Source organism: Mytilus trossulus, chromosome 9 (assembly GCF_036588685.1).
Source record: "Mytilus trossulus isolate FHL-02 chromosome 9, PNRI_Mtr1.1.1.hap1, whole genome shotgun sequence".
Taxonomy (NCBI): domain Eukaryota; kingdom Metazoa; phylum Mollusca; class Bivalvia; order Mytilida; family Mytilidae; genus Mytilus; species Mytilus trossulus.
The window spans coordinates 52,293,112-52,314,395 of NC_086381.1; the positions used below are offsets into that span (position 1 = coordinate 52,293,112).

Below are 21,284 nucleotides of genomic sequence, written 5' to 3' on the forward strand. Positions count from 1 at the left end.
ATATAACATTCTTGATATATTCATCCCCCTCCCCCCCCAAAAAAAAAAGACCAAAGCTAGCTGATTTATTTTTATTGTGGAGCACCAGTGAATTTTTTGGGGTATAAATTGACCATGATTTTACATATTGGACAGAATACAAATTCCCCATCATCTTGTACATTGAACTTGTTAAAACCATAAAATCAAATTTTCTTGATAATATGCACATATTAATGGCTATAACGATAAAGAATCTACAGTATTATATTTTATTTTCAAGTCCAAAAAACTTTTGGTGCGCACCTTAAATCAATGATAGAAATAAATAGTTTACAAGTAATGTATTTTTTTTAGGTGGTCTAGCCTGTAACTTTGAAGGTTCATCTCTTTGTGCTGGATGGACCCAGGATTCGACAGATATATTTGACTGGACACAGCAGAAAGGAAGTACAGGCTCAACAAATACTGGACCCAAATTTGACCACACTTTTGGAACATCTGCAGGTCAGGATTTTGTATAATAAAGACACAAGTTTTGATAGTATTGTTGGAAAAATTGTGTTTTCAAGTATATATATATCAGAGCATAAAAATATAGTATATATACCAAAATACATAATTAACAGTGCCTGGTGATAGGCTATGAAACATCATCAGGCGCTGTTAATTATGTGTATTGGTATATATACTATATTTTTATGCTTTTACATTTTTCTCACTAATACACATAGTTAATATGGCTTCCATTTGGAGTTTATGTGTTTAGAGACTACTTATGTCAGTACACCTTTCCTATATTGCCTAAATATATATCAGAGGCACGAAACTGTGTGCTGAAAATGCTTTCTTTTGTTTAAAAATTTGTCTAAATTATCTTTATTTACTCTTATAAAATTTGGATAGATCTAAAGGTTTACTTTTTAAATTTAGAAAGAAAATAGTAACAAATTAATGAAATACTTGTTATTTATTTTTTTAGGAAAGTATGTGTACATAGAGACAAGTGCTCCTCGAGTGTCAGGTGACAAAGCCAGATTAATCAGTCCTCAAGTTACCTTCACACAACCTACATGTTTACAATTCTTCTATCACATGTACGGACGAAATATTGGTACATTGAATATTTATCAAAAGACTGGTTCAACATTACCTATAAATTCAGTATGGAGCAAGTCACTTAATCAGGGCAACACCTGGATCAAAGGACAAGTAACGATACAATCAGCACAAGCTTTCAATGTAAGTCTTCTTCAAAGTTATTTGGTAACCCAGAATTAAAAATCTTGTTGATGACATCATTCAAGCTTTGCACTCTCTTAACAAATAACTATTGAATATTTAATTATTAAAAGCAAGATTGTTTTTTTTAAGTATTACAAAATATGTTCAATACTTACATTAAATTCATTGTTCATTCTATGTAAAATTGAGAATGGAAATGGGGAATGTGTTAAAGAGACAACAACCCGACCAAATAAAAAAACAACAGCAGAAGGTCACCAACAGGTCTTCAATGTAGCGAGAAATTCCCGCACCCGGAGGCGTCCTTCAGCTGGCCCCTAAACAAACATATACTAGTTCAGTGATAATGAACGCCATACTAATTTCCAAATTGTACACAAGAAACTAAAATTTAAATAATAAAGACTATATACTTATTATTGCATACTTTTGAACAGGTTGTGTTTGAAGGCGTCCGTAGAAATGGTGTACAGGGTGATATAGCACTAGATGATATTAGCACTATAGCTGGAGCTTGTCCTCTCACAGGTAAGCCAGTCTGGTCTGGTCTTCATTAGCAGCAGATAGGGAGCAATTACTGTAAACCAACTTATTTTCATGGATACTTTATTTTGCTTTAAGCCCTTTCAAGACCCTTTGCCATTTAATTTACTTGATATAATTAAATAATGAAAGAACAATTTTTTGCATATGCACGCTGATTTATATTCTTGTACTTGTGAAAGTCACGTTAGTATAGATTATAATATGCCCTTTTTCCATATTGGCCCTGGTATCATCATGATACTCCCATATCAGCCTGGAGGCTTTAGCCGAGGGCCGATATGGGTCGAGGGATGATACCAGGGACAATATGGAAAAGACATGTTATAATATATTTATCACATATTTAAGTTCTGCCGAAAAGAGAAAAATTAAACATAACAGGTAAAATCTTAAACATTTCAACACAAAAGTGTTATCAATTGTGGTTAAGGATGTAATGATGTGACGTCATTTGGAATCTGGGCACAATATCAATATACTCTTTTTTGCCCTGGGCAATTTTGAGGTTATTGCATATGCAAAACCTAAGGTATTCATAACAAATATGGGATGAATAGATACCAGAATATTACAATTACAAAAATAAGTTGTTTTACAATATTGCCTTACAAACAACATGATACAAATAATTTCCTTTCAAATATCTTTATTTATTTCTGAATATACAGGTATAAAGGTCTTTATGAGGTCTAGGTTATTCATGACCTGTATTGGAATTCACTACCTCCTTTTCTGTATCCTCTAGGTATTCTAAACCATGTAAAGTTGTTAAGATTCATCAGGAATAAGGGGCCTGATGGGGGGATCTCATCACGATTCACCAGGTTTTTTTTTGTCGATCACAATTAACAGAAAATAGATTTCTATGATCACAGATCACGAAAAAATAAGAATATAAAAAATCTGTAGAAAAACTGATCACTATAGCGAAAATGTGCCGATCATGAAGAACAAAAATAACCCATCAGGTCCCTCAGGAATGTAGCATTTTTGTCATTCAGTCTACATACACTGACCACTCTTGTGAGACTCTCGGAGTTGTCAGCTTTTACATTTGAAACTCATTTCAGGTGACTGTGATTTTGAGAGTGGATATTGTACTTGGACGAATGTTCAAGCTGGAGATAACTTTGACTGGGTCCTTGGAAAAGGAAGAACATCTAGCACTCTCACAGGACCTAGTGCAGATCATACAAAGGGAACCAGTGCAGGTAAACAATTTTTTTCTTTAGAAAATACTCGTAGAACCTATAACAGACCAATCAAAGGTTTCAGAACAAGTAAAAAACATCCTGTTTCTGAATATACTTACCTTGACTTATATGTTATCTTGCTAAGAGAACCAGGACAGGTAAACAAAGATTGGTTTTTATAAAAACACTCACAGTACCAAATAGAGATCATACAAAACTAAACCAGCTTCTGTATGAAATCAAATATTTTGGAATATTTACCCAAAACTTACAAGAATCTGGCATTTTGAATATTTGACAAGTATAAAATTGTCCAAATTTTTTTTGAACAATTTAGTTTTTTTGTACTCACAGGTCAGTATATATTTATTGAGGCATCTAATCCAAGACGTCCAGGTGACAGGGCACAACTTCGTAGTCAGTTGTTTAATCCTACTTCTGCTAGATGTATAAACTTCTGGTACAACATGTATGGTCCAGACACTGGAAACCTGAGAGTATGGATACAGCCTCAGAATGGATCTAATTTCAAAGTTTGGGATCTACAAGGTGACAAAGGGGCCACATGGCTTCAAGGAAGGACCACATTCTCCAGCAAAGTACCATTCTATGTAGGTTTATTTATCTTTTAATGCCTTGTAGATAATTTTAATGTTATAGATTTACTTTTGATGTTGGTGGTGTATGTTAATTGTGTTTAAGAAAAAAAAGTGATCTTTAGCTAAACGCAAAAAAATATCAGCAAAAATAAGTTAGTTTTCAGTAATAGATTGTAATATTAAATCTGATTGATAAAAAATATATGATGTATCAATTTATGTCAAAAAATCCATACAAGCACTTAATAAAACCAAAAGCAATGAAAAAAAAGGCTATTAGTTCTGTTCCTTATTTGACAGTTACAGGTTTGCCTTTAACAGGGGCAAGCTGGCTTGAAACTCACTACAAAATTAAGATGCTGGAACAGTGGTTTGAACAAATTTCTTTGCTAGATGTTGACACCATCTTTTTTATTTTTTAGTTGATAATAGAAGCAGTACGAGGAAATGGTTACAAAGGAGACATAGCTGTGGACGACATCACTTTAACTAATACGGGCTGTCCTAGTAAGTTGTTTTTATCATTGTTTCAAAAAATTTAAAATCAAAGAAAAAATGTAACATAACAAATATGTAACATAACAAATATGTAACCTAACAAAAATAAAGAAAACAAAATTTACCAGGCATGAGCGGGAAAGTTAACATCAGTATATATTGGTGGTTTACTGAAACTGAAAACATAGAAGAAGAATTTTATGTAGAAAGTAGCATTTTCATATGCATGTTAAATAGTAAAGAACAGAACATGACTGTTAAATTTGATCAAGTCCAATGTTTTTTGTAGCTTTTGATTCAGATTATGCTAATTTTAAGTTGTATACAGTTATATCTTGTTCAGATTATATAATAAAAAACAGCACATGAGTGTTAAATCTGAACAAAAGAGTAAGGCATTTGGCCTCAAATTTCAGGCTCATCTGACGATAGATTTTGGACATGTCTATTTCAGTTGATTCAATAAGTTTGTGTGAAAGATTTTTACTGATTTAGTCATGAAAAACAATCCGATACAAGCTTAAATATGAAAAATCTATCAAGTATGCCAAAAAATGTCACTTTTCAGATGGTTTTTGTCAAAAATGAAAGTGGCCGCATCCGTTTTCATCCTCAACCTTTATATATGTTATGTATTATCATCAAATACAACTTACATTTCAATATTAAGAAGGAACATAAATGCGACAACTTTCATTTTAGATGGAAACCATCTAAAATTTAACTAAAATGCTATAAAAGTGATGATTTCAGTAATTTAGCATGACTTAATGATGCTAGTATCCTTTATATGTACATTGTCTTGTCAAAAACAGCCTATATGTATGTTGCAGAAAAAATCTACTTTCCAATAAATAACTTTAAGTTTACATTATAACAATTTTGTAAAACTGTTATATTTTGGGGCCAAAAAGGGGTCTTACTGGACCTACTCCTTTATTATTTTTTGTAACTTTTGAGTCAGAATTGCTAAGTTTTAGTTATATACAGTTATATTGTAAAAATGCAACACAAATTGCTTGTATTTTCCCTTTGTGGTAGCAATTAGTGGTAGAGTTAACCTAATGATATTATATATCCATTGTTTAACAGCTCTGCCACCAGAGGCCTCCTCCTATGTACCAACAACCCCTGTACCATCTTCAACTGTAATGACCACCCCAGGGATTGCCACACCTTATGATTGTAACTTTGAGAGTGGAGGAATTTGTAGATGGACCCAAGACAAGACTGATATATTTGATTGGACATTTAGCAGTGGTCCAACTGGCACTGGAAAAACGGGTCCTACAAATGACCACACGTTCCAGAATGGTAAGTTATGAATTATATCAAAGTTAGATAGTAATTAGGATATCAAGTTAAATATTGAGATTCAGCAGCTTTGATATTAAAAATTTGATATAATTAAAAGATACAGGATTACTAATTGAATATGGAGTTTACTGCTGATTATTGTCAGATGGCAAACATGTTTGAGTTCTCACTGTTTTGAAGACCCATATGTGGCCTTGGACTGTTTTCTTCTCCTTGGTTTGGTTGTTGTCTCTTTGACACATTCACCATTTCCTTTCTCAGTGTCAGTGATCATTGAATATGGCAGTCATAACAAATTCAGTACAGAATAACATCGATATATACTTAATATTATTGAAAAATATTGTACAGTGTTTTTGTATGTTATATTGCATAAACCATGACTTTTCATACTGTTGATTATATACTTATTATCTGTTTTGATTTCTTCCAGGAACAGGTCACTACATTTTCATCGAGAGCTCTTCACCCAGACGAGTCAATGATACTGCCAGGATTATCTCCCTTAACATTAATCCCACCAGTGGAGCCTGTGTAACCTTCTGGTACCATATGTATGGTGCTCATATCAATACGCTCAACTTGTACACAAAACAGAAAGGACAACTGGGTACTCCAATCTGGACACATACTGGTACACTTGGTAACAAGTGGAACAAGGCACAAATCAATATTGTCAGTCAGACTCCATTTCAGATGGTGTTTGAAGGAGTTAGGGGTACCAGTTATCAGGGAGATATTGGATTGGATGATATTTCATACTCTTTCTCACCCTGCTCTGCAACAACATGTAAGAATTAAGTTATTGTCCCTGCCAGCAAAGAATATTACTTGAAAATGATCTAGAATAATGGAAAAATGGCTTGATATAAAATTGGGTTTTTCTCATTGTTGAAGTCAGTACCATTGCCTATAATTGCTTAAATCCAATTTATTTGTACTTTGGTGGATAGTTGTCTCATTGGCAATCATACCACATCTTATTTTTTTTTTTAATCATTCTTTTATGTAGAATACATCTACAAAGGGCAAAAATTACTATGGGGAAAATTATCTTTTATTTAAGTATATATGATTTGATGATTATTTTGATTTTTTTTTCACTTCAGCTTCCTCAATGTGTAACTTTGAAGATGTCAAGATCTGTGGCTATACACAGTCTACGATAGACACATTTGATTGGACTAGGTCTGCTGGTAGAACAGGAAGTACAGGAACTGGTCCCTCTGCTGACCATACTTATGGAACCAATGCTGGTAAAACTTTATACCTGTTTGTTAAATTTCAGTTTTATATTTTCAAAATTTATGAAAGCGCTATATTCAATTATTTTTAGCTCACCTGACCCGAAGGGCCAAGTGAGCTTTTCTCATCACTTTGTGTCTGTCGTCCGTTGTCGTCGTCATCTGTCAACTTTTACAAAAATCTTCTCCTCTGAAACTACTGGGCCAAATTAAATCAAACTTGGCCACAATCATCATTAGGGTATCTAGTTTAAAAATTTGTCTGGTGACCCGGCCAACCAACCAAGATGGCCGCCATGGTTAAAATAGAACATAGGGATAAAATGTAGATTTTGGATTATATCTCTGAAACCAAAGCATTTAAAGCAAATCTTACAAGGGGTTAACTTGTTAATATTTTAAATATCTATCTGCCCTAAAATTTTCAGATGAATTGGACAACTGGGAGTTATTGCCCTTTATAGTCAATTTTTAACAATTTTCATTAATTTGGTAAATTTTGGTAAGTTTTTACAAAATGTTTTCCTCTGTAACTAAAGGGCCAAGTTCATTACAGATAGAGAAAATTGTAAGTAGCAAGACTGATCAGTAATGTATGATCTACAAACACATTACCAATACCAAAACACAATTTTGTCATGGATCCATCTGTTTCCTTTGATTAATATGCACATAGACCAAGGTGAGCAACACAGGCTCTTAAGAGCCTCTAGTTTTCAATTTTCCTGCTTAATAAAAATAATTAATATTTTCAAATTATGGCAATTCATGCGTAATTTTTTATGTGCTAGTATTAGAGTCAAATAAAATAAAGTTATTTCGAATGTAAAAAGAATATATGTGTTACATTGATAATGAAGTAGATATAACAGTCTATCAAAGGCTTGATTGAAATATGAATCTTAATACAAATGAAATATGACAGTTGTTGTCTGTTCGTTTGATGAGTTTTATCATTTGATTTTGCCATTTGGTTAGGGACTTTCCGGTTTGAATTTTCCTCAGAGTTCAGTATTTTTGTGATTTTACTTTTTAAATGCACTTATTGCTTGTTTCATCTTACAGGACATTACATGTATACAGAAGCTAGTGCACCTAGACGTCCAGGAGACAAAGCTGTTCTAATGAGTGCAAACTATCCCATAACACCTGGATCATGTCTGTCATTCTACTATCACATGTACGGATCACGAATGGGAACTTTTAATGTGTACCTTCGCCAGCTGTTTTCAGTAAAGAAAGTATTTACCAAAACTGGTAACCAAGGCAACAAATGGATTTTGGGACAAGCTACATTACAAACGACAACTAACTTTTCTATGTTATTTGAGGGAGTGATGGGATCTGGTTATGACAGTGATATAGCTATTGATGATGTTTCTATTTCAAGTGGAGGCTGTTCCCTACCAGGTAATGTAGAACACAATTTGTTGTTTAAAAATATGATGTGTTTTTGGTAATATTTTAAAAAGTGTTCACAAAAGGGTCATGATTAGCTAACAAACTCCTATAAATGGAAATTCAATCAAATTGACAATATTTTCATTTTGGATATGGAAAGGGATATTGCAAATATATTCTGTAGCAGTGATTTGTCAACTCTAGTTTTATTTCTCATCTTTTTAAACAGTATTGAGTAAACAGACCAATTAATTTTTCTTTCAGGAAATTGTGACTTTGAAAAAGGTTTCTGTGCTTGGAATAATATAAAAGGAGACCAGTTTGATTGGTTAGTTGGCACAGGAAAGACTGCTTCACAATATACAGGACCAACAGGTGACCATACAGTTAGTGATGGTTCTGGATCAGGTATGGCAGCCAAGTTTTATGTCAAATAATTGATTTTTAGCTCACCTGGCCCGAAGGGCCAAGTGAGCTTTTCCCATCACTTTGCGTCCGGCGTCCGGCGTCCGGCGTCCGGCGTCCGGCGTGCGGCGTGCGGCGTCCGTCGTCGTTGTTAACTTTTACAAAAATCTTCTCCTCTGAAACTACTGGGCCAAATCAAACCAAACTTGGCCACAATCATCATTGGGGTATCTAGTTCAAAAAATGTGTGGCGTGACCCGGTCAACCAACCAAGATGGCCGCCAGGGCTAAAAATAGAACATAGGGGTAAAATGCAGTTTTTGGCTTAAAACTCAAAAACCAAAGCATTTAGAGCAAATCTGACATGGGGTAAATATGTTTATCAGGTCAAGATCTATCAGCCCTGAAATTTTCAGATGAATCGGTCAATCGGTTGTTGGGTTGCTGCCCCTGAATTGGTAATTTTAAGGAAATTTTGCTGTTTTTGGTTTTTATCTTGAATATTATTATAGATAGAGATAAACTGTAAACAGCAATAATGTTCAGCAAAGTAAGATCTACAAATAATTCAACATGACCAAAATGGTCAGTTGACCCGTTTAGGAGTTATTGCCCTTTATAGTAAATTTTTAACCATTTTTCGTAAATTAAAGTAATCTTTTACAAAAATCTTCTCCTCTGAAACTACTGGGCCAAGCTAATCCAAACTTGGCCACAATCATCTTTGGGGTATCTAGTTTTAAAAATGTGTGGCGTGACCTGGTCAACCAACCAAGATGGCCGCCACGGCTAAAAATAGAACATAGGGGTAAAATGCAGTTTTTGGCTTATAACTCAAAAACCAAAACCTTTTGAGGAAATTTGACATGAGATAAAAATGTTTATCAGGTCAAGATCTATCTGCCCTGAAATTTTCAGATGAATCAGTCAATTGGTTGTTGGGTTGCTGCTCCTGAATTGGTAATTTTAAGGAAATTTTGCTGTTTTTGGTTTTTATCTTGAATATTATTATAGATAGAGATAAACTGTAAACAGCAATAATGTTCAACAAAGTATTATCTACAAATAAGTCAACATGACCGAAATGGTCAGTTGACCCGTTTAGGAGTTATTGCCCTTTATAGTCAATTTTTAACCATGTTTTCGTAAATCTTAGTTATCTTTACAAAAATCTTCTCCTCTGAAACTACTGGGCCAAATTAATCCAAACTTGGCAACACTCATCTTTGGGGTATCTAGTTTTAAAAATGTGTGGTGTGACCAGGTCAACCAACCAAGATGGCCACAAAGGCTAAAAATAGAACATAGGGGTAAAATGCAGTTTTTTGGCTTATAACTCAAAACCAAAGCATTTAGAGCAATCTGACTTGGGGTGAATTTGTTTATCAGATCAATATCTATCTGCCCTGTAATTGGAAGATGAATCTGACAACCTGTTGTTGGGTTGCTGCCCGTGAATCCGTAATTTTAAGGAAATTTTGCTGTTTTTGGTTATCATCTTGAATATTATTATAGATAAAGATAAACTGTAAACAGCAATAATGTTCAGCAAAGTAGGATCTATAAATAAGTCAACATGACCAAAATGGTCAATTGACCCCCTAAGGAGTTATTGTCCTTTATAGTCAATTTTTACCAATTTTCATAAAATTTGTAAATTTTTAATTAACATTTCCACTGATACTACTGGGCCAATTTCATTATAGATAGAGATAATTGTAAGCAGCAAGACTGTTTAGTAAAGTAAGATTTAAAAACACATCACCATCAACAAAACACAATTTTGTCATGAATTCATCTGCTTCCTTTGTTTAATATTCACATATACCAAGGTGAGCGACACAGGCTCTTTAGAGCCTCTAGTTTAAAATTTTTATTTCTGTAATAAATAAAATTAACAAAAAGGGCAGAAGATATGGCTGAGGTGTGTAAAGATTTAAACTGATGTATATCTGTATGTACTAGTTATATCTTGTTGATGGATGCAGGACTTTTTTCTTAGAATTTATTTAATTTTTTGTAAGTGTTTTGCAACACTGTGAATTCATTGTTATTCTTTAAACACCAATTTTCCTGGAATTCATGTGTACAGGTGAACCACCAATTTAAATTATCAGTCACTGGCTAAATTTGTAAAAGCTTATATACAATGAAAAATGCAACCTTTTTCAATCCACAAAAATTGATACCCCCCTAAAAAAGATGAATCAACAGTACATCATTGTAATAATAAAACTTTTCAAAGCAAATGAAAATGCTTCTTTTTATACTATAGGACACTACTCCTTCATTGAATCCAGTGCCCCCAGAGTGAGTGGAGACAAGGCATGGTTACAAAGTCCTCAGTTTAATCCTACTCCAAACAAATGTCTACACTTTTGGTATCATATGCTTGGAAATGGAATCGGAACTTTGAATGTACTGGTACAGATATCTAACTCTAACCAGACTGTATGGAGTCTCAGTGGTAACCAGAATGACCAATGGAACTCAGCTCAGGTCAATGTAGTACTGCCATCTCGTATGCCTTACACAGTAAGTAATTCATATCATACTAAGAGGTCAATGCAGCTCAGGTCAATGTAGTACTGCCATCTCGTATGCCTTACACAGTAAGTAATTCATATCATACTAAGAGATCAATGCAGCTCAAGATTGATACTTTGTATGTAATGAGTAGTAGGGATGAGCCGCTAGAATAAGGAACACTTTTGAGCTTAAAAATACATATATATGGTAAGGTTGAGAAATTAAGATGAAGTATATCATAAGGCTGCTGATTAAATCAAATGTTTCTAAAACTAAGGAGATTTTGGTACATTGTATTCTTCACAGATGAAAAAAAAAAAAAAACCTGTCAGAAATACATAAACTATTAATCAAACATATATGTAATACATCTGCACTCTTTATGAAATAATGTTATCATCACAGTTATGGGTGTATTTTTTGATGGGTCATATTCTGTATTTCAAAAAAGATGGAAAGGATGAGGTACTGGGTATTTCAGCTGCTCATCCCTACCAAAAAATGATTGAAATGGCCCCTGAGCAATGTAGCTTAAATGATGGATGTAATATGCATGATGATTAAGTGAGTTACTAAATATATGTAGATATGTAGAATAAATGACTTCTTTAAAGATATAATTGTGTTTGTAGGTAATCTTTGAAGGAATTCGTGGATTGAGTTATTCAGGAGATATAGCCATTGATGATGTGTCCTTTACATTAGATGCATGTACATGTAAGTATTAAGGAGCGTTCCCATTTTTAAAGTATTTAATTCACTGTGTTCCAAATTCTTCTGTCTGCTTTTGAAATTTTCTGTTTAAATATGATATCTGTCAGTGCCAAATTTACAGTGTAGACATTCATAACTTGTGATAACATGAAGCTGGTTACAGGTACGAACAATTATCTTTTGCCATTCCAGGGTTATCAGACCTTTATATGAAAGATGAGTCCTTTTCAGATCTTATATAAATTATATTCTTTAGCTCAGTCATGTGAAAGATAGATGAATTAAAAAATTTGATTTCTATAGTTATTTTACTAAAATTTCTTATTTGTTGGCATTTTTATAATTCTTGACTATTTATCAACAGTACAACTAAGCAAAGCTAACTCAAGTACTCAGTCCAGTACTGATACAGACAATTTTTGTTTGCCATTCCCGTGTTATTGAAATTTTTACATGAAAGAGGAATCCTTTTCAAATCTTGTATAATTTATATTCTCTCATCCAATTTTGTGAAAGAAAGTTCAATTGTCAAGTCAAATGTATTTAGTTGTTTTTTTTACCAAAATCTCTTACCCATTTCCATTTTTATGATTCTTGATTATTTATCAACAGTACAACCAAGCAAAGCTGACCCAAGTACACAGACCAGTAAAACTGTTATGACAACCATTACACCAACTGTCGGAACTACACCACGTAAGTACAACCCAGCACAGTTCAGATTACTGAAATTATATTATTTCACAATAATCATTACTTAAAATAGTAAACAGAAACATATTCAGACAAATTTGTGTATATGAATGATAAAAACGAAATAATCAAATTAATTTTTACAACCGTTATAGGTGTTATCTCGGAATTATAACGTAAAATGAATTATCATGAACAATGATGCTCTTAGATTCTTAATTAAATGCATATCATATGAAGTTATAAAAATAGTGAAATTTAAGTAAAATGCTAATGTTCATTTCAGATCTTAAGGAGATGAAATATCATAATGACCATACAATTTTCTGATTCATTTCACATTTTCAATCTTAACATTTCATCAGAATGTTGGTTATGCTTTTTTTTATTTCACAGAAGTGTGTTTATTTTTAGACATGATAATTCATTATAAAATTTGCATTTCTTTTTAACAGCACCCACTCAGTATGATTGTAACTTTGAAAACAACCAGCAACCACTGTGTCAATGGCAGCAGGATAAAACAGACCAGTTTGACTGGACCCGTGCACAAGGTCCAACTGGTTCCTCTTTAACTGGTCCCACTGTTGATCACACTACTGGCACCAGTAAGTTATATGATCTGTTCCCCTCAATCTCATTAATTATACCTCTTCGATAATCAATTGCATCTTCTTATATATGAAGAAAATAAATGCGATATTAGTATCAGTCATTTAGACAGAAACTTATTTAAAGGAAACTAAAAGACATCTAGAGGTCAACCTGAGGTCTTCAACAATAGACAGGTGTCTATATGAATTGTTGACTTCTTAATTGTCGATATTAAAAAAAATGTGAACAAAAGGCTGGTTTTGATCTGCCATTAACTTCAAATTCTATTATTAAGAACCAAAAAACTCATGCCAAAAATAATTACTGAGAAAGTTCCTGACTTTGTATAGGCACATGCACATTTGGGAAGATACTTTATTAATATTTACATTTCATATAACTAAATCTATATCTGAATTTACATAAACTGAAATCCCTATTTATGTGTAATTGTTGTATAATTGTATATTGAACTGGAATATTGTAAAGTTCTAAAGACTTTTAAAAGATATGCATGTTGCTTTTGTGTGTTATTTTGAATGTAAAAGACATGTTGTTTTAAATGATTTTATTACTTTGATTTAGAAAATGGATGGTATATTTACATTGAGGTGTCAGGCCAACATAGTGTCAATGATAAAGCCAGGATTGTCTCCCCTAGTATCAGTGACTCTCAACAAAGATGTCTAACCTTTTGGTACAACATGTATGGTGTTCACATCAACACACTGAATGTGTATGTGCAGGCCTCTGGTAATCTGGGACCAACATTATCCAACCCAGTATGGACACGCAAGGGTACACAGGGTAACCAGTGGAAACAGGGCAAAGTACCAATTAACCCTGTAGGATCTTACCAGGTAACAATTTATACAGTCAAACCTGTATATAAAAATTATTCTTGTGACCATATTAAACTGACTGTATAAGAGAGGTAACTTTTGAATAAATGTTTGAAATACATAGGTATAATTATAGCTGGGAAATTCATGGGTGATCTGACAATACATGTTTAATTAAATAGACGTGACCTTTATAGCAGGTTTGACTATAATTTTTATTTGGAAAGATTTGTCTGTGATTTCTTAAATTTCATGCAAGTTCTAATATAGCAAGAATTTTTGTAATGACCATTTACATATAAATTCTGTTCTCTGTAAGAATGCCATTTGTGTTGCTTTAGGTACTTTTGAAGAAAAATTATACAAGTCTTTTAATTTGACAGGTGATATTTGAAGCACTCCGTGGAGTAAGTTACCGTGGTGATATAGCTATTGATGACATCAGAATGGCTATTGGTTCATGTAATCCAGGTAAGTTAAATAAATTATTTATTTCTATCTCACAAAGAAAAGAATGATGATAACAATACTTTTGTCAGTAAAAAGTAAATTAAGAAGGAAGATTGTTATTTTCATAGGATTTATAATTTGTATAAGATGCACTAAAATATCTCCTAAAGGGATTTCTTTGACCAGATATAAGTCAGTCTATAAAAAGCAAAGTGCATATCAAAACTACTATTTTTACACAGAAATAAAGTGTATCATTTGTAACTTAAGCATCAGTTTGAGTTTGCATGTTTTGAAAATATATTCCAGATTCTAAGAAAAACTAGAAATAGTGATTTTCAATTGAACATTATTTTTTTCTAGCATGAATCCCCATATTTTCTTGTGCCTATCTTTTTAAGCCTCATTAAAAAAAGTTTTTTTTGTTGCAATTTTAGCAAGCACCACGAGTACATCTTGTAGCTTTGAGAATGACCAGTGTGGATACGTAAACAATGTTACTGATACATATCACTGGAAACGACAGGCTGGAGGTACACCAAGCCGTGGAACTGGACCAACTGTTGACCATACCCTCGGTACAAGACAGGGACATTACATGTTTATGGAATCATCATCTCCAATGAGACCAAATCAGACGACCCACCTCATCACACCATCTTACCAAGCTAATGCTAATTCTCCACAGTGTTTGAAATTCTATTATCATATGTATGGACAAAATGTTGGAGCTTTGAATATCTATACAATGAACACAGGATCCCAACAGGCAGGCAATGCTATCTGGAACAGAAACTTCAACCAAGGGAATAAGTGGCAGATTGGACAAGTTGCTCTATACCCAACACAATCTTTCCAGGTAAATCTTGTCTATAATGTTGCCTTCGATATAAATCTTCATACATTCTTTTTTTACCTGCCTTTCTTTCAGATGATAAATGAAATGCGTTATATTGGATTGAAGCCTAAATAGATATATATGAATAAGAGAAAGATTCCTGTTTTATCATGTTTATCTTGCAGTCAAATTATCTATGTTCAAGGTAGATTTACTAAAGAAAGACCAAATGAGTGCTGGAAAAGTTTTTGGAATTTAACACAAACACACAATTAATTTTATTTGATATCAGCCTCTCATCTATAATAAATTTCTTATTTTGGGTAATTTTGATACTGTGAGTCTGAGGTATGTAAAAAATATATTAATAAAAAAAATATGGCGAGTCTGAGGTATGTAAAAAATATATTAATAAAAAAATATGGCTATCATGTTTCTGAGATTGTTTCATTTGACGAGCGCATTTTTAAAGTTAAAATGAACCAATAATTTTATTTCAGGTTGTATTTGAGGGTGTTAGAGGAAATGGCTACCTAGGAGATATAGCAATTGATGATGTCTCAATTTCACCTGGATCTTGTAATTCACCAGGTAAGGCATTGCATAGTACTATCATTATTTTAGTTCTAGAGTTTCCATGGTACTACAGTTATCATTGTTCCATTATTGTTACAATTTTTTTCAATGTAAAGTAAATAACTATTCTCAGAATTTAAACTATTTTGAAAATTGAAACTAATTTCCTATTAAATTTGCTACTTTTAAAGTGTGATCTTTAAAAACTTGCTGTTACAATGTAAAAGAAATGTGTTTGATAATTTGAATTACTAAATTTAGGTACAATATAAAGATTTGTGTATACATTGTACAAAGTTTAAATATTTATGCTAGTCCTTTTCAATCTTTAATTTTTGTAATTTCAGGATTCTGTGATTTTGAAAAAGACACTTGTAGTTACCAAAATCTTCAAACAGATGATTTTGATTGGTTGAGACACAGAGGAAAGAGTGCTAGTGCCTCTACTGGTCCCAGCACTGACCACACCAAAGGAACCAGTCTAGGATACTACATGTACATTGAAACAAGTAATCCTAGAGTGGCAGGCAATAAGGCAAGATTTGTCAGTGAAGTTTTCCCGCCAAAACAGACTGGATCCTGTTATGTCTTCTGGTACCATATGTATGGAGCAGATGTTGACACATTGAACATTTACATTCTTCTGAATCAAACATCAGATACCATATCAACAGAAGCATTGCTATGGCAACAGAAAGGTGATAATGGTGATGTATGGCAGAATGGACAGATGAACATTCCAACAAAATACACAGCCAAACCATATCAGGTACCAGATTTTATATTTTATTTCCTTGAACATATATTTTGTAGTTTTAAAATACTGTGGATTCATTATTATTCGTTGGATACCAATTTTCGTGGATTTCGTGGGAACAGTTAAACCACAAACTTAAACGTTCAACGAATGACAAATTTTCAATAGGCTTGTATGCAGACTTAGGCAAAACCACGATATCAAATATCCACGAACATGAAAGTTTTCCTCAATCCACGAAAATTGGTACCCACGAAAATAAATGAATCCACAGTATATACCAATACTAATTACATGGGTAATTGATGGCTGAGTGGTTTGACTACTGTATCATAAGCCTGTCAACACTGAGGGTATTACTGTAAATTCAGAAATTAATGCGAGGTTTTTATTATTGAGAAAAATGCGACTGAGTTGTACACGCAATAATTTAAACTCGCATTTTGAAATATTTTATATGAATTTAACAGGATTTTTCTCAAAATCGTAAAAATTAAAATCGCATTTAAGTCTAAAATGACAAAATGGTAATAATAAATACACGCAATAATTTCTGAATTTACATTACTTTGAACCCTTCACTTGACAGGTGTATTTGACTCCAATCTTAATTGACTTGGATTGTCAAATTTCCAGCCAAAGGATGATTATTCTCTCTGACACTTCATCGGCTTCCTCTTACAGTAAAAAACTGACCACGGTGCAATAGCCGATTCTGATGAAAGTGAGATTAAACACAAATCAATCAATCATAATTATTATAAGAGAATAGCTATCATAATAACTGAATGTATACACATAAGCATTTTGTATACACCACAATAAAGGATTCTAATAATAGAACATCTGGTCAGTTAGAAATTTTAATGTTTTAATGAATGACTATCATTTATTTTGACTTTATGGAACCATAAAATTAATTTTTGACTCTTCACATTGAATAATCCGCGAAGCGGATTATGTAAAAATGTGAAGAGTCAAAAATTATTTTTATGGTTCCATAAAGTCAAAATAAATCATTGCCATTCATTATAAATAAATTTCTATAAAAAAAAATACGCTTTAAGAACTTTTTATATTATTTATATTAAAACAATAACAACGTACATACATTTTGGCGTATGAATATACAACTTCAGAGTGGGCGTGTCTCCATAAAAATTGACAACATTGAAAAAAAAAATACTTTTAACCAATCAGAAGACAGTAAATACACCAAATTTATTTATTTGTTATTATATCTATGAATCAAAATTAAGTAATTTCCATCTTCTGTTTTTGTTTAGATATTGATTGAAGGAGTTCGAGGAAAAAGTTACAAGGGTGACATAGCTATTGATGATGTAGTCCTGAATGATGGAAGCTGTCAGACTTTACCTTCTGATGCTGATGTTTCTTCATATGGTAGGGTATTTATATATAAATTAAGATGAGTTTTAAATATACAGTTGTTTAATCAAAGGTGGAGTTGAACTGAAAGGTATCAAGATCATATTTTAGAGATAATTTAAATTCAATTTGCATAAAATGAGAAAACATTCCTGTGAAATATAAGGACTTTACTGTTAGCTAGGTAGTCTAGATTTTCAAATTTCGATCTAGCAGGTATAAATAATTTAAATAATTTTATTGTAAGTATTCCTATCTTTTTTTTACCATGGTGTTGTATATGTTGGATGTAAAATTTTGAATGTCCCTTTGGTATCTTTAGCTACGTAGGTGAAAAAAACAACACTCTGCATTGGAAATGATTTTTGCAGTCATTCCTGCCTTAACATAAAGTCACCACTTTTCAGCAATCATCTTTCTAAAATGGTCACTTTCAGATTCTCCCAAACATTTTTTCTATATAATTTAACTCTTTTTAAAAGTGTTCATCAGTCTAAATCTGTCAGCATTCACCCAATTTTTGGCGGAAATTTTCACTTCAAAATTTGAACAACCTTTATTTTTCAGGTGCTGGAAGTCCATTCTGTGATTTTGACACTGATACATGCAGTTGGACCCAAAGTGTTTCAGACCAATTCAACTGGACCAGAAGTAATGGAGGAACACCAAGTTCTGGAACAGGTCCTCTAGGAGATCATAGCGGAACAGGTATGTGGTGTTCTTACTAGATTAAGTTAAAAGGAATTAATACATAGGAAAATATATCATGGATGGGTTGTTTCTGGTAATTCCTACTTGTTAATCACAAGTGCATTTTACAACACAAATCATGCTAGTGTTTACATTTTTTTTTTCAAATATTAAAACGAAGATGTGGCATGATTGCCAACAAGACAACTCTCCGCAAGAGACGTAAATGACACAGAAATTAACAACTATAGATCACCATATGGCCAAAGTCTGTTCAATTTGATATTATTTTCTACAGCTGTTCAACATTTATTATTTAAAGTATTGATATTTCTCTCGTCATGCAAATAGTTTGATGCATATGACTACTTTAGATTAAACCCAGTAGCATCTGAGAAATATTTATTTCTAAATAGAAATTTAACATAACAGATCTTTTTAAAGAAGATTGGTTAATGCATGCGTAGATGTGGTTGTAATTGTCTTCAGCTGTTATTTTGTTAAAAATAAAGTTATTCAAATTTGAAATGTGTGCTTTTATTGGCTAATCCCAAACTAAATCTGCTTCATATATTGTCAGTATCAACATCATTGCAGAAATTTCTGATTTTTTTTTTTTTTTAATTTAGAGGATGTATATATTCACAGAAGTTTTAACCTTTATATATGTAATAGAAGATATTTATGTTTTAAGTGACCCTCATTCTTATGACATATTTCAGGTTACTACATGTACATCGAAGCATCAGGTCAGAGACCAAGGAGTAGGGCTGTCCTTGTTTCACAGGTCAATGCCCCAACACTGGCCGCTGGCAACTGTTTTGTTTTCTGGTATCACATGTATGGTCCACAGATAGGTAGTCTTAGTGTGTTTACACAATCTCAAGGAAGAAATATTCAAAGATGGACGAAATCTGGAACACAAGGAAACAAATGGCAACAAGCTAGTTTTACTTTTACAAGTACTACAGATTATCAGGTCAGTTTAGTATTATCGCTGATCTTTATTCATATAAACTGGATAAGAATGCAGATTTCTTACAAATTTTTCATTGAATGGAAATTGGTCTGATTTTTTTTTTAAGGTTTTATTGCATTGATTCTCAGCATTTGAGATAGTTGTTATGCATATAAAAAATGCCTTTAATATTTGTCTCTCCATTTGAACAATTATTTAAGGAATGACTGTAATATTTTTTCTGTCTATGAAGATATGACATAAAAAATTTGGTGCACACTGAATAACTCGCATAGCGGGTTATCTAACAGTGTGCACCACATTTTTTTATGTTATTTTGAATAGACAGAAAAGATATTACAGTCATTCCTTAAATAATTTTTCAATTGGAGAGACAGTCATTTCTTATAATTTAATTCTAAATTCCATTTGAAACCGTAGAAAACCATGAAAAAACGTTGATGACGTCACGGTCATATGACTTAATTATGTCTATGGGCTGATAACAAAATAATGTCAGCCAATCAGAAGACGTGTTACATCCAGAATTAAATTATTACAAATGTATAACATATCATAATTATCACTTATCAGGTTTGATCAATAATAAACTTTTGATCAAAATATTAGAATCATATAGTTTAATAAATCATGATAAAAGAAAAGGATGTAACACAACAATAACAAGCCAGGATGTGTATGCATGGTAATAAGGACATTTCTACCTATAGCCGTAAAAGAACTGATTTAAAATATTTCACATTTCAATGCGTCAAAAATGAACAACCAATTATGTTCACAAGTTATGTAAATGAAAAGGATCTGCACCATTGTGATTAAAATAGTCATATAGAGGACTTAATGCCTGTTTTTCTTTCTTTTTCCCCAGATTATGATTCAAGGAATGGTTGGTAATGGTTGGGCAGGTGACATGGCTATAGATGATGTTAACATGGATAGTGTCCCTTGTGTGAACTCTTCGTTGATTAATCAGAATACTGGAAGTATGTATAGAATTCATTTTTACCCAACAATGTTTTCTTGATTAAACATTTATAAATCTCTAATTGAAAATCATATGTTGTCTCTACTGACGAGACCAACTTACATGTGGTCATTCGTTTAAATTTTTATTTTAGATTCCTTGATCTTTTCTATCATTTCAAATGTATTGTTAAACATTGTAAGCATGAACTTTGATGTTAGCTTGGTATTTTATATTTTCATTTTTTTTTATGATACTCTCTTACAGCGTCTTATAAAATAATGACCAAATCTATATATCTTTCAATGATATAATAAATAATCATTCTTGGAAAGAAACATGAAAGAAATTGTTCAAATTATGATGTTCTTTGAAATTCCAGCTTCCTGTAACTTTGAGAATGGATACTGTGGGTGGACGCAGGACAAAACGGATGATTTTGATTGGATGAGGCATGCTAATACAACAGGTACAGCAGGAACTGGACCGTATGCTGATCATACCACTGGTTCAGGAGCAGGTTAGTATATAAATTGAAAGATTATGATTGGATTAGACATGCTAATACAACAGGTACAGCAGGAACTGGACCGTATGCTGATCATACCACTGGTTCAGGAGCAGGTTAGTATATAAATTGAAAGATTTTGATTGGATGAGACATGCTAATACAACAGGTACAGCAGGAACTGGACCGTATGCTGATCATACCACTGGTTCAGGAGCAGGTTAGTATATAAATTGAAAGATTTTGATTGGATGAGACATGCTAATACAACAGGTACAGCAGGAACTGGACCGTATGCTGATCATACCACTGGTTCAGGAGCAGGTTAGTATAT

The 21,284-nt window shown here is 32.7% G+C and overlaps 1 protein-coding gene across 1 annotated transcript in view; it reads left to right on the forward strand.

Moving 5' to 3' along the window:
* Positions 1 to 21,284, forward strand: part of LOC134684746 (MAM and LDL-receptor class A domain-containing protein 2-like) — a 160,945-nt gene that overhangs the window by 75,957 nt on the left and 63,704 nt on the right. Inside the window, exons 83-107 of the mRNA XM_063544053.1 lie at positions 337 to 486; positions 962 to 1,207; positions 1,645 to 1,740; positions 2,841 to 2,981; positions 3,318 to 3,574; positions 3,985 to 4,069; positions 5,153 to 5,374; positions 5,811 to 6,167; positions 6,487 to 6,633; positions 7,687 to 8,031; positions 8,287 to 8,430; positions 10,703 to 10,962; positions 11,589 to 11,673; positions 12,283 to 12,366; positions 12,819 to 12,971; positions 13,543 to 13,817; positions 14,183 to 14,270; positions 14,687 to 15,108; positions 15,588 to 15,678; positions 16,011 to 16,432; positions 17,707 to 17,824; positions 18,377 to 18,517; positions 19,222 to 19,478; positions 20,347 to 20,461; positions 20,825 to 20,962. Of these exons, the coding sequence (XP_063400123.1) occupies positions 337 to 486; positions 962 to 1,207; positions 1,645 to 1,740; positions 2,841 to 2,981; positions 3,318 to 3,574; positions 3,985 to 4,069; positions 5,153 to 5,374; positions 5,811 to 6,167; positions 6,487 to 6,633; positions 7,687 to 8,031; positions 8,287 to 8,430; positions 10,703 to 10,962; positions 11,589 to 11,673; positions 12,283 to 12,366; positions 12,819 to 12,971; positions 13,543 to 13,817; positions 14,183 to 14,270; positions 14,687 to 15,108; positions 15,588 to 15,678; positions 16,011 to 16,432; positions 17,707 to 17,824; positions 18,377 to 18,517; positions 19,222 to 19,478; positions 20,347 to 20,461; positions 20,825 to 20,962 (4,839 nt within the window). The remainder of the gene's footprint in view (positions 1 to 336; positions 487 to 961; positions 1,208 to 1,644; positions 1,741 to 2,840; positions 2,982 to 3,317; positions 3,575 to 3,984; positions 4,070 to 5,152; positions 5,375 to 5,810; positions 6,168 to 6,486; positions 6,634 to 7,686; positions 8,032 to 8,286; positions 8,431 to 10,702; positions 10,963 to 11,588; positions 11,674 to 12,282; positions 12,367 to 12,818; positions 12,972 to 13,542; positions 13,818 to 14,182; positions 14,271 to 14,686; positions 15,109 to 15,587; positions 15,679 to 16,010; positions 16,433 to 17,706; positions 17,825 to 18,376; positions 18,518 to 19,221; positions 19,479 to 20,346; positions 20,462 to 20,824; positions 20,963 to 21,284) is intronic.